Below are 14,401 nucleotides of genomic sequence, written 5' to 3' on the forward strand. Positions count from 1 at the left end.
CTGAGCTGCGTGATCATCATTTTTTTTTTACTTTTAAAAGCATTTTTTCTTCGGCCGAAAAAATGCTTTTAAAAGTAAAAAAAAAAGCCTCTGATGGTCACACAACTCAGCTGGGATCATCAGAACCCTTTAAAGGCATTTTTTCTTTGCTGGTTGGGGAATTCGGGAGTTCAAGTCCTCCAGGCTCAAAGTGCCAAGGTTGGAGACCCCTGCTTTAAAAGCATTTTTTCTACCTCTTTGGCCGAAAAAATGTAAAAAAATGCTTTTAAAAGGCTCCTCTGGCAATCCCAGCTGAGTTGCCTGATCATCAGAAGCTTTTAAAAGCATTTTTTACAACCTCTTCAGTTGAAGAGATTGTACAAAAAATGCTTTTAAAAGTAAAAAAAAAGTTGGCCACGTCCACCCAGTCACATTACCCCCCACCAAGCCACACCCCCAGAACCGATAGTAACACATTTTACATTTCACCCGAATGGGCCTCCCTAGAGCTACTTAAGACTTGGATTCAGCCGACCTAACCCGCAGGTCATGTGATCACATTTGGGGTCCTTAGCAACCAAAGAGAAGCATCTGGCCCACATTTACAGTCATTTGCTCCATCCCAGTCACATGACCACAATTTATGGCCACCACAAAAAGGTCATAAAATCAGGCTCCGTCACATGGTGATCTATTTAATGACCAGCACAATTACAACCATAATTCAAAGCTCTGTTACAGTCGTAAGTCGAGAACAACCTGCAAGAGAACAATAGCTATAGAAGATTACGTTTCCTCCCCTCCCTTTCTCAGCATGAATTATCTATTAAGAGTAATCTGTAAGGATGGATGACCTGGTGTCCCAATGTTTTTATCCCAATTTTGAACAAGCTATCCCATCTCTCAACATTGGTACTGCTGGCTGGGGCTGGTAAAAGTAAAAACACTAACACTTGCACACCCATGTTTGCTTGTGGGTTTTTCATTTTATAAACTAGCCTTTAATTTAGGCTGGAGTGAAACTAAAATTGCTGGATTTAAGACTATCTGGGTTTGAACATAATTCCCCTTTCTCAAATCATACCTAGTGTTCAAAAATGTACGTCATTTGCTGATTACGATCAAGATCATATTTTTCAAGAAGACTAACTGCTTCCCAAGGCCAGCAGAAACCATCACAAACCATTATTTCTGAGGTTTCTAATTCCAGGTTTCACTAGCCAGAATGAAAAATACTTGGGAGGACCAGTGCAGGTCATGGCTCGGTCACAGGAGGCTGAGGGCGGGCTGGTGCACATTGTAATGGTATCGTGAATGACTTTGGAGGATGACGAAAGATGCCTAGACCCTAGAGAACGACCCGAAAAGAGGGAAGAGCCTAAAGTAGCTTAACAGTCAGAAAAAGAAACTAAGGAACTTTGTCTGCCCCAGTTGATCAGTTAAAAGTGGTGGCAGGAAGTTTGCACCTTTAGACATGCAAGTAGATTTAGCTCATTTTGTCATGTTTCCCGTCTGGTTTAGCCAGGAGGGCTGACATTGTGGGAGGCTGAGGGAAAACCAGGGTCAGTCGGCATAAATTCAGGGGTTTACTAGAATGATTTAAGATGTTCCCTCCCAACTTTCCCACGGAGTTTGCTTGTGGGAAGCCAGAAGGAAAGGTTGCAAGTTGACCACGGCTCCCCATGACATTGTAATCATGAGTGGGACACACAAGTACCCAGATCACAATCACATGACCACGGGGGTACTGCAGTGGCTGGAATTTTGAGGCCTGATTCTACGTTCCAGTTTTTTTTTTCAGTGCTACCGTAACTTTGAACAGTTGCTAAATGAATGGATGTAAACCTGTCTGTGGAGATTCTTCATCCAGGTCAGTTGCCTCAAAAGTGCTTTTTAAAGGAGCCATGGTGGCCCAGTGGCTAGAATGCAGTATTGCAGGCAAACTCACTGCTCACTCCCAGTTTGATCGTCACCACTCAAAGTTGACTCAGCCTTCCATCCTTCTGAGGTTGGTAAAATGAGGAGCCAGATTGTTGGAGGCAATATCAGCAAGCTCTGCAAACAAAAATACTCTGCAAACCGCTTAGAGCGAGCTGTGAAGCACTATGAAGCGGTATATAAATCTAAGTGCTATTAAAAAAAAGGCCACTGGACTGTTTTTTCCTTGAGGAAGAAGAACAAAATGTTTCCTTTCTCATCCAAAACTTCATTTTCTTGGATGAGAAACAAAACGTTTTATTCTTTTTCCTCAGTTAAAACAACAACTGTCATTGCCTTTTTAAAAAAGAACTTTTGGAGCCAAGGGCTACTCATACTTTGGTAAACAACCAAACCCCTTCCATCTTCATAATTCCAGGTAGTTTCCATATTAATGTAACATTCATGCAACCACCTGCATATGATACTAGATCACAGTGGTTTACTCCAGGTGATACTAACGACATCTGCCTACAGCTAATATCAGCACAGCCAGTGAGGAGGAATGCTGGGATTTATACTTTATCAGTGCTGGTAGGCTTACATAGGGCCTAGTCCTGGTTTAGCATTCCCTATACACTAATATAAGGGAGCTCAGGGGCTAGGACATTGAGCTTGTCGATCGAAAGGTCAGCAGCTCAGCGGTTCAAATCCCTAGTGCTGCCGTGTAACGGGGTGAGCTCCCGTTACTTGTCCCAGCTTCTGCCAACCTAGCAGTTTCGAAAGCACGTAAAAATGCAAGTAGAAAAAATAGGGACCACCTTTGGTGGGAAGGTAACAGTGTTCCGTGCGCCTTTGGTGTTGAGTCATGCCGGCCACATGACCACAGAGACGTCTTCGGACAGCGCTGGCTCTTTGGCTTTGAAACAGAGATGAGCAGCGGCCCCTAGAGTCGGCAACGACTAGCACGTATGTGCGAAGGAAACCTTTACCTTATACACTAATATAGTTTGTTCAAAAACAGTGATTTAGCACAATATGCAAATCCGACCATCAACTGAAGTTTTATTTGCCACAGGAACTAAATGGATAACAGAAGCATTTGAAAGACAGTTACAAACAATAAAGTGGTTTAACAATGTATATTGTAATGATGAAGGAAACAATACAAATTTAGACAGAAATGTTGTTAGAGGACGTCTGATAAAGGGTTTAGTTTTTCACCTGCTATTATAACATTCAAAAATATTGTAAAAACAGGTAAGCAAACTATATAAAATGTATTCATCTTCTGTCATTTATATTTACCTCTTTTTTTGGGAACAATAGAAAATAAGAAACATTTCCCACATTCATCAAATATATTATTAATAGTAAACTCTGGCAAGAAATATACAGTAAATGTAATTCACAGGAGCAGAGAAGAAAGAAAGAACATATTAACTGCTACAATTCTAGCACCAAAAGGTTTACAAAATCTGAGCATAAAATTGAAATGTGTTAGATACCATTAAAGGCCTGCTATAAAAGGGAGAAAGGCCACAAGTAAACTTCAAAAATGAAAAAGGCTCTTTCACTGATTTTACCAGCAGTGAACATAGTTTGTGTGTCTTCAATATTACAAAACAAGTTAGTAACAACAGAGGAAATATTCTCATTCTCCATCATCATCATCATCATCATCATCATCTTCATTTGTACGACTGAAATTCAGTGTCTTTTGTCCCCTCTCAGGGTCTTCCATTCGAAGGATTCGGATAAGAGTACTTGTAGGCAAAGAACTAGATACAAAAGGCAAAAAAAACAACACAAAAAACAACCCATTAATAATGATTGTTTCATGCATGCTTTCATGCTTGGACCCCACCTGGTTAATAGCAACTCATCTTTTGCCTCAATAAATATGATCTATCAAAAACGTTTAAGCATTTTAAATACTGTTCGTAGAAACACTGGAACTATTTTTAGGCTAGTTCATTTAATTTCACAATCGTAAGCAAAACTCTAAAGCTGCCAAAACTTTACCTGTCCTTGGGTTAAAGGGTGATACATTAGGTGCCTTCAACTAACTGAAAGGCCATCGGGTGGAAGCTGAGAGGTGGGAGACCTGTTCTCAGAGACTCCAGAAGAAAGGACTACAATGAAGGAGTGGAAATTGCAATGCAGCAGCTTTCCTCTTGTCATTAAAGAGGGTTAAATGTTTTCTATTTGCTTCCAGAATTGACAAGCCCTTCTTTACTGCAAAACTGAACTAAAGAACTAATTAAATGGCATCTGTCAAGGTTGCTGTAGTTGCATTTGTAAATCTTGCAGACTTTGAGCAAGAAGGTAATCTGCAAAATCTTCTGATTATATGTTAAAATCCATGGGATTCAATACTGCACAAAGCTACTCTGAATACTAGGATATTCACATTCCCATTGCTCATTTTTATTTTTTTTAATTTATAAACTAGTCACAAATCTGATAGCAATAGCTTTTGACTAAACATTTTACCCACAGATATATAACAATGGCAACAGCACTTCTGCTAAATGCCATGTTAGAACCTAAAGTCAACTGTTCAACCATTCCCCACAGGTGTTAGTAAACAGGCTCAAGGTTGCTGAGGGCTGCTATCTCAGACTGCATGGAAAGCTCCTCTAAGTCAGGGCTGTCAAACTCCCGGCCCGCGGGTTGGATGTGTCATGTCCTGGCCACGCCCATGCCTGGTTTAGTGAAGTGGGAAAAGTCCCAATATGTCACGTGACGCTGCTGTGATGACACGAGTTTGACACCCCTGCTCTAAGTGATCTCACTCATTTCTGCGGAAAATGAACCCAATTACTTATTGTCAGCCCAACAAATACATCTGAATCCGTACAGGATTGAAAAATCTTGTCTACAAAGGATATGAGCCTATAGAGAGGAAAAAATTAACATTTAAAAATCAAATCACAAAGGCATAACTTATTATAAATTACTTAAATAACAAAAGAAGTATTCTGTTTAAAAAAGCAATAGAAAGCTGTTCTCCTGAAACAATGGTTATTGAAGTTAGTGTCCAATCCTGTGGTCATACGGGTCCTCAGAGCATATAGAAATCTTAGTAACAAACTGGGAATTTCATGCAAGGGATTTTTGCATTTATTTAACCTAATTAAATCTTACTGTAGATATTTCTAAAGCCTCAATTTAGTATATTTGATTTCAAAATGTAGCATTCATTGCTGATATTACCTCTTATCCAGGATATTTCTAGAACTCCCAATATAAATTAACCATAAAAGTATGTACATTTGAGAATATAGATAAATGATATGAAATCTTTTTTTAAAATATTGAAATGCCTTTAAGGATAGAGACTAGAAAATGTATAATAGATACCTCATGTTCTGAGGAGTGAGCAAAATAAATTGCCGATAACGTTGGGAGTCTGCCATCTTAAGCATCATGTCCATTGCAATTCTCCTGTTAACCATGTCCTAAAAGATATTGAAGTTGTGCCAAATGTTATTAAAAAAAACATTTAAATTTCCAAAACAATTCAATGTACATTATTGTCTTACAGACCAATTCCAATGCCACCTTTTTTTTCTCTTTTCTAACAGCTATTTTCCATCAACTTTGTTTAATTCAGGGTTAGGTAATCCGATTCCTCTGAGCACGACTTCTAAAAACTAAAGTAGTGTAAGTTCATTCATTCATTCATTCAATTTCTAGTCTCGGAAAGCTTACAATCCTAAAATTATAAGACAATTTAAAAAACATTAAAACAATAAAAACATCCAAAAAAAACCCCACATAACAAATAAACCAGAAAAAAAAATCCAAGCTACCCACCAAATTAGCCCATTCATGATCTAATATTTTACAGTACATCAATTCAGCCAATCATACCATAAATACATCAAATTCATCCAAGCATCTGAAAGGAGATTCAGCAATGGACCACAACGAGAGGATGAAGCAACAAGTGGAAAAGGAACGTTCGCCTCCAGAGAGTGATTTCATATCATCAAGAGAAGCCTTGTTTCCATTTCCAGGCTGTACCTTGGACAAAAAAAACCGAACTGAAGTGATAAGATACAAGAAAAATATATTTTCAGGTGAAACAAAGCATTATTAAAAATTCAGCTTATACTTGCATAGGGTGGCGGGGCTCTGGACTTTGCGGTGTTGGCAGCTGGCCACAGCACCTAGCTTGAGAGAGCACTCCTCAGTGATGGTGGCAGCACTGGCAATGCTAGGGCTAAAGTAGAGGGCGTGGGGTGGGTGGGCAATAGTGGCTGGATGAGACAACAGAAAGTCCCAAGAATCTATTTCAATCCCAGCACCAGCACCGCTATGCAAGGCAACCAAATGAGCAATAATGGAGAAGGCAGAAGCACTATTAACACACTGCAGTATTGCCAATAATTAACCCGTTCAAGCAGTCCAGAATGACATTTCAAAATTTACTGAGCAATCCACCTCCAACCCAGATGGATGACCCCATAACCATGGGAGGCTGCAAACACCTGTAAAGGTGAGCTGGTTGCCAAAGTACCCAAAATGCAATTACATGATGGGAGTGTGTAAGGCCATTGTAATTCCAAACACAAGTCATAAGTAGTTCTGGGGAGGTCAGTTGAGATCTTGAATCATTAAAATCATCAAGCAACCAGTTATAAGTTGAGGAGTATCTATATATATTTTTCCTGTCAGTATGAGATAATAACTTCACTGTCCCCAAGAGACAATAATGACAAATTAATACGAAACCTAACATTTCACTGACAGACTCTCACTCTGATTGCCAACATGATGTATTGATCATCATCAGTTTGGGAGCAGAAAACATTTGTTTTCTTTGTTGTTGGCCAATTTTAAATTCTTCAAGAAAGTACTAAAGTTGGATCACGACTGACCATCAACCTTTGAATGATTCATCTGGAAGCTTCATCTCCTGACTAGTACATCTGGTAAATAATCTTAATGGAAAACCAAATACAATCTAACCTGTTTTGCAGTTGTTTATATATTATTTTACATCCTCAAATATTCCGCTACAAGATGAATGGTACAATAATGCCTTCTTTAAAAAAAAATAACTGTCATTCCTGAATTGCAAACCTCACATGTTCTGAATGGGCTCGTGTTCTCCTCACAAGCCTAAGCAAACACGTTGCTGTTTTCTTTGGGCCGAATTTTCTTTGGTATAGATTATTCTAAATGCCTTAATTGAGAGACTGTAATCTAACTGTGGTTTCTTTGTGTAGCAAATGCATTTCAAAAATTGCTGGACCTCTGTTAATCATGTGGAAAACTATTCTATATTTGAAAGGAGAAACTTTAGAGGGTAGAGTTGTGCAAAACATTTTGAGTGTTAACTTTTCAGTCTCAAAATATTTCTGTTTGACTACACGACTTTAACGTCCAGTATTCTGTATATTGTATTCTGTATAATTCTGTACAATGGGTAATTCTCTCTTCTTAATTAAGAGTCAAAAATGAAATTTGTCTTTTTTCTGGTGATGAACTTTCCAGAAATGAACTCTTCAATGAATGATCACATGATGCTGCCTTTCCACTGCTGGATGAATGCCAAGTCTTAAGGTTGGGATGGACAGCTGCTGGTAGGCAAATGTACAGGTGAAACTCAAAAAATTAAAATATCGTGCAAAAGTTCATTTATTTCAGTAATGCAACTTAAAAGGTGAAACTAATATATGAGAGAGACTCATTGCATGCAAAGCGAGATAGTTCATGCCTTGATTTGTCATAATTTTGATGATTATGGCTGACAGCTCATGAAAACCCCAAATTCACAATCTCAGAAAATTAGAATATTACATGAAATCTATAAAACATGGATTGTACATAGAGCAATATCGGACCTCTGAAAAGTATAAGCATGCATATGTACTCAGTACGTGGTTTGGGCCCTTTCTGCATCAATTACTGCCTCAATGCGGCGTGGCATGGATGCTATCAACCTGTGGCACTGCTGAGGTATTATGGAAGACCAGGATGCTTCAATAGCGGCCTTCAGCTCTTCTGCATTGTTCGGTCTCATGTCTCTCATCTTTCTCTTGGCAATGCCCCATAGATTCTCTATGAGGTTCAGATCAGGCGAGTTTGCTAGGCAATCAAGCACAGTAATCCCATGGGCATCGACCCAGGTTTTGGTACTTTTGACAGTGTGGGCAGGTGCCAAGTCCTGCTGGAAAATGAAGTCAGCATCCCCAATAGCTCATCTGCGGAAAGAAGCATGAAGTGCTCCAAAATCTCCTGGTAGACGGCTGCGTTGACCCTGGACTTAATGAAGCACAGTGGACCAACACCAGCAGATGACATGGCTCCCCAAATCAACACAGACTGTGGAAACTTCACACTGGACTTCAAGCATCTTGCAGTGTGTGCCTCTCCATTCTTCCTCCAGACTCTGGGTCCTTGGTTTCCAAATGAGATGCAAAAGTTGTTCTCATCAGAAAAGAGGACTTTGGACCACTGAGCAGCAGACCAGTTCTTTTTTTCTTTAGCCTAGGTAAGACATTGTTTGTTGTTCACGAGCGGCTTGACAAGAGGAATACGACATTTGAAGCCCATGTCCAGGATCCGTCTGTGTGGTGGCTCTTGATGCACTGACTCCAACCTCAGTCCACTCCTTGTGAAAGTCCCCAACATTTTTGAATGGCCTTTTCCTGACAATCCTTTCCAGGCTACGGTTGTCCCTGCTGCTTGTGCACCTTTTTCTTCCACACTTTTCCCTTCCACATGACTTTCTATTAATGTGCTTTGATACAGCACTTTGGGAACATCCAACTTCTTTTGCAATTACCTTTTGAGGCTTTCCCTCCTTATGGAGGGTATCAATGATGGTTTTCTGCACAACTGTCAGGTCAGCAGTCTTACCCATGATTGTGATTCCTACTGAACCAGACTGGGAGACCATTTAAAGGCTCAGGAACCCTTTGCAGGTGTTATGGCTTAATTAGCTGATTAGAGTGGGACACTTTGAGCCTAGAATATTGAACCTTTTCACAATATTCTAATTTTCTGAGATTGTGAATTTGGGGTTTTCATGAGCTGTAAGCCATAATCATCAAAATTATGACAAATCAAGGCGTGAACTATCTTGCTTTGCATGTAATGAGTCTATCTCATATATTAGTTTCACCTTTTAAGTTGCATTACTGAAATAAATGAATTTTTGCATGATACTCTAATTTTTTGAGTTTCACCTGTATACCAAAGAAAAGGGGTTGATCAATCTTGTTTATAAGAACAGTAATTTGTTTGAGAATATGTAGGATTGTTGTTCAAAAACCTGAACCAAAATAGAAAAGATGCAGATAAATAGCCAGATTACTGACTTTCTTTGCACTTTAGACTTCCTTTTCAGTTATTTGTTTGTTTTCTTATAACTATCTTTCCTTAAGACTACTTTTAATACAACTAAGAAAAACATAAAAGAACTTCTAAGGAAAAGTGCAGCCTACAAGTTTATCTTTTCAGTCAGTGTAAGTAGAACACAAAAAGGAAGGTGAACATCTACTTCCAGGACAAAAAGGAATTGAAGAATACAGTGCATGGAAATCCAGCTCAGAAATCTCACCCTATGCCAATCACTGGAACCACGCAAATAGAAAAACTTTTCCAAGTAAAAGTGCAGCACTATAAGTTTATCTTTTCAGTCAGTGTAAGTAGAGGAAAGTAAACCATCTACTCCCAGGATAAAAAGGAATTAAGAAATCCAGCTCAAAAAGATCCAGCTCATCCTTTCCTTAATCATTAGAACCTTGCAAATAACTAAGAACCACCACAATGAATGCATTGTTTCGACACAGGTAATTTACATGCTTTAAAATTGAAAATTATATTTATATTCAACAAGGTGTCCACACATTATTCCAATGTTTCTTAAACTAAAAATCTTTTATGAAACATGTGCAATGAGATCTGCTAAACAATATATAACAAATAAATCATTCCACTGCTTCCAAGCCATTGAAATGAGTGAAATATTCATCACCACGATCCTTCATGAATTGCATCCAAAGCATCTAATACTATAAACACAGGCAATCATACCACCCTGTATTTACAATTAAACTTAAATAGCAATAAAATATTGTGCTAAGAAAAAGCAGCCAGAATACATTTATTGTTTTTCTGCAAAATATTCAGTGCGGTCCATCTTTTAGAATTATGAGGACATCTTGAGGTGACAAATGTCATAACAACTCCCCGATATGAAAATAATTTTAATTTATATATATATATAAAAAATCACAAGCAATTTCAAGGAAATTCAGCTAAGTGATAGTCTCTACAATTACATAAAATTGACTATTAAGTTTTCAAAAATTGCAGGACTATGAAAAGTTGAATCCCAGGTTTTTTTTCCCTCATAGAGTTACCTCTAAAACATTTTTCAGGCTAGAACCAGAGTCTGTATTATACTCATAAATGTGGGACAGAGCAGTTACCTGCTTCTTCCCCTGTTTGTTCAACTTGGAAATTGGCCAGAGAGGGTCAAGTCCATTAATTCCACTGTTATTATGAAAGCCAGTAGAAATGGTGAAAGAGAAGCTAAGCGTTAATCTTTCACCAACGTATTTATTCTTTGGGAGTTAATTCCATGTATTCATTAATGTGGCATTACTGATTGCCAATAACTATCAATAAACTGTCAATATATATAAGTGGCCTAAACAGAAAATTTGACGATTAAAAAAATCAACCCAAAACACCAAACTGATCCGCCATGTTCAAAATTAGATGTAACATTCTCACTTCCTTGTAGTGAAATTTCCTCATAAAGTCTTTACTGTTCCATATCGTTCAGGAAAAATTATACTTAATGACAATATCACACTTACTGTAATTTCAGGGTATAAGACACACTTTTTCTGCCCTAAAAGAGGCTGAAAATTTGGATGCATCTTATACTCCGAACGTAGCTTTTTTTTCAGCCCTAACCAGGCGCTAGGGAGTGAAGCGATCTTCCACGCTTTGCCTGTTCCAATCCCTGCTCCCTCTAACTCTCAGCTGTGCTTTAGAAGCTTTTTTTTATCTCAAGGAGGAGATAAAAAGCATGAGCGTGAGCTTAAAACCAGCAAACTAATGTACTGAAGCTGACCAGACTATGGATGCTAGCCAGATGAAAACCTGGTAGGCAAATTATTATTATTATTATTATTATTATTGCTATTTTCCTCCCCAAAAACTAAGCTAAGTCTTATATTCCGATGCATCTTATACTCTGAAAAATACGGTATATGGATAGCACTGTATTTGATGTAATATTTGTAAAATATCTTAATTTCTGTCACAGTAACTGGCAACAGGTTTTTTTTTATCTATTAAGGCCTCAAACCATTAAAAAAGGGGGAAATGTTTAAAATTAAAAATAATATAATCTGAATGAATATTCAAGAATTATTTTAATATGTACAAATGTTTATGTCACATAAAATATACAAAATGTAATATATTACTATACAGGTAGTTCTCAACTTTCAACAGTTCATTTAGTGACTGTTCAAAGTTACAACAGCACTGAAAATTGACGTATGATCATTTTTCAGTTACAACCTTTGCAGCATCCTCATGATCATGTGATCAAAATTCAGGTACTTGGCAACTGGTTCACTGATTGTGGCTGTGTCCCAAGGTCATGTGATCACCTTTTGTGACCTTCTCACAAGCTAAGTCAATGGAGAAGCCAGATTCACTTAGTAACTGGGTTACTCATTTATCAACTGTGGCACGAAAGATCGTCAAATGGGGCAAAACTCACTTAACAACAGAAATGTGGGGCTCAATTGTGGTTGTATGTTGAGAACTACCTGTACAAAGCAAGATTTTAATGTAGAAAGAATTACACATGCTGAAAGGCAATTTGTCAGGTATAATAAAAATGCACTTATAAATACCCTCATGTATTTCATTATTATAATCTAGTTTTCTTTCCAAAATAAAGCTGTTATGGATTAATTGGGAAGCAGAAGACAAGAATAGTGGGACAGAGAATTATTAAATATAATGTGTATTAAAATGGGAATATGGGGGGAAAATCAGATTTGTTATGAAAAGTTGCTTAATCATTTCTGGCTGGATATTGTTCACCAGACCTCAATTAATAACAAGCGTTCCCGATCTGGAGACATAATCTAATCTATCTCTAGCATTTTCATACATTTAAGACACAAAAATGAGATATCTTCGACTGAAGTTTAATGAATTATTGAGCCAGCTCTTTTGTGGGGGGAAAAAATAAAGCTTTTCACAAGTCAAGCTTGACTCCTAGTGACAGTTTTCATGGCAACAGTACAGGCTTGTTTTTGCCTTCCCTGCCAGCTCTAGCTTTTTGGATAATAAAGTACTATTAAATTGAGGCAATGACCTAGGGAGCATTTGTGCCTTTGGAAAAAGTGCTTATCATTTTCTGTTTGCTCTGAGGTATTAAAAAAATACTCTGTTTCCTGCAAGGGAATGATTTTGTACAACAGAGTGCTCACATGGAAGCTCATTCGCATGCAGGTTATGTGGAGGAGTGAAACCATTATTTTCAATTTCACTTTAAGGCCAATCTTTGGTAAATGTATAAACTGAACTGGCAAAGAGTAGGGGGGAGGAAACGCTTTATTCAACGATCAACTCATTCAAAACAATGCAGAAAATAAAATTACCACAAAAACAAAAGTAAACCGAAAACCTGACTTACAGTAATTGAAAGTCTTTCATTCTTGTGGTCAAACTCTATTTTTCCAGAATACGACCGCTGATTTAACAAAGAGTCGAAGTAATATTTGCATCGCATAGTAAGAAACCTTCAAAATGAAAACGTTAAAAAAAATGAAGATATAAAAGAAATTGAAAATGTATTAAACATATAAATAACATATGAAATGACACCAGCAGAAAACTTGGGGTCTGTCTATATGTGTCAGCTCCAGTTATCCTTCTTAGTGCATTGCCTTATTTGTCATAACAAAGGCAAGAGTGGACAGAAACCCCCATCCTAGAGACAATTAAATAATCTGTTCTCATAAACCAGGCTGAATCAGTTAAAGAACATACCTGTTGTTCGGCCTTTTGCATATGATTAAAAATTACTAAAAAAAAAAAAAGTTAGTATTTTTTTTAAAATTGAAGTTTTATAAACTTCTGTGGCACCAAAAAATAAAAATTCAGTAACAGAACTATTTTTTAAGATAAATGTACTTGTATCCCTTTTGCCTACTGACTTCAATTCTTTTAAGATGTATGCAATTATGCAAAAATATAATTGTTGTTCTGTATCACCTTGTTGTCATGAAACATGTAAGTCACAAACATTTAAATAAGTTCAAACTGCCATTGTCTCTTATTAGATCCTTGTTTAAAACTAAATAGTTTTAAAAATATCACACACACATAATACCTACCTTCTAAAATGCAGATACGTTTTATGTCTCTGAACCATCATCTCATCCAAAAGTTTAATGAATTTCTTCAAATTTTTGCTTTTGCTTTCTGAACTCTGGTATTTTTCTTTTGCTTCCTGAAGTTGTCTGCATATTTAAAAAAGAAAAATAAACATTTGTTTCAGAACAATATCAAAGTAAGCTAGAGAAATTCTGTGACAGAAAGATGCCTATAACATGATGCAGCCAGCTACTCATGTTCTAAGGAAGTTTTTCTAGATACCTGGAAGGCTACCCTGAACAATTTGGAATGTCATTCCAGGAAGAGAAATGATTGCCCCAAACTAAAATTTGGGGACCCCCCCCCCGCAATGATAATGATTTTCAACAATGAAAAAGAAGTATTGCTTCATGGAACACAAAGTTGCCCAAACTGGAAAATCAACACCAATTGTTGATTTTCAGTATTTAATACTTGACAATATGTAAAAATGATGATATAGCTCCAGATTTAGAAAACCAATTCTCCTTCATTAATTGGTGATTGCATTTTCTGTAACGATATTCTTGGAATCAAAGAACTCCATAAACATTTTCAGTGTTTTATGATTTTATTTTCTAAAAATATTTTCCAGATATATGAACTAAAGTTCCTCTCAGAATATAAATTAATTTGGAAATAACATTTATTTTGAAGGCATTCACCAGTTAGGTCAGTCAGAAAATTATGGAACGGAATGTCTAATTTAAAAAAAATTGACCCCTTTTTGCAGGCTAAATTGTGATTAGTCACTAAGCCAGAAAACATTGATCTAGGGTTCAGATGTCTCCTACATATTCACTCACCCTTACGTACAAAATTCTCTCCCTCTCACACACATACACACTTACCTTATTATTTCTTCTCTATCTCCAGTACGTTCTCTTTCTGAATTTATTTTTTGTCTCAAACGATTCATTTCTGTATCCAGACTTTTATAAGTCCTAGTTACTTCTATTCGCTCTGGATGGATCTTTGAAGCCTTTGCAATCATTTCCTAATAAATATGTTAAAATATGGCAAAAGACAATTTTCATTACGTTTTTGGATGAAAGTAATGCAGTAATGTAGAAAAAATAATAAAGTGAAG

General features: G+C 37.1%; 1 protein-coding gene across 6 annotated transcripts in view; it reads right to left on the reverse strand.

Moving 5' to 3' along the window:
• Positions 1-2,944: 2,944 nt before the first annotated feature.
• SMC6 (structural maintenance of chromosomes 6) overlaps positions 2,945-14,401 on the reverse strand; it is a 40,033-nt gene continuing 28,576 nt past the window's right edge. For 5 of the 6 annotated variants that reach the window (XM_058179042.1, XM_058179020.1, XM_058179069.1 and 2 more), the window contains exons 22-27: positions 14,163-14,308; positions 13,293-13,418; positions 12,590-12,695; positions 5,776-5,928; positions 5,263-5,360; positions 2,945-3,677 (exon numbers count right to left, since the gene is read on the reverse strand). In XM_058179042.1, coding sequence (XP_058035025.1) covers positions 3,551-3,677; positions 5,263-5,360; positions 5,776-5,928; positions 12,590-12,695; positions 13,293-13,418; positions 14,163-14,308 — 756 coding nt within the window. In that variant the 3' untranslated portion in view covers positions 2,945-3,550. The remainder of the gene's footprint in view (positions 3,678-5,262; positions 5,361-5,775; positions 5,929-12,589; positions 12,696-13,292; positions 13,419-14,162; positions 14,309-14,401) is intronic. The other variant, XM_058179031.1, reaches the window with a different exon arrangement.

This window comes from Ahaetulla prasina, chromosome 1 (genome assembly GCF_028640845.1).
Source record: "Ahaetulla prasina isolate Xishuangbanna chromosome 1, ASM2864084v1, whole genome shotgun sequence".
Lineage (NCBI taxonomy): Eukaryota > Metazoa > Chordata > Lepidosauria > Squamata > Colubridae > Ahaetulla > Ahaetulla prasina.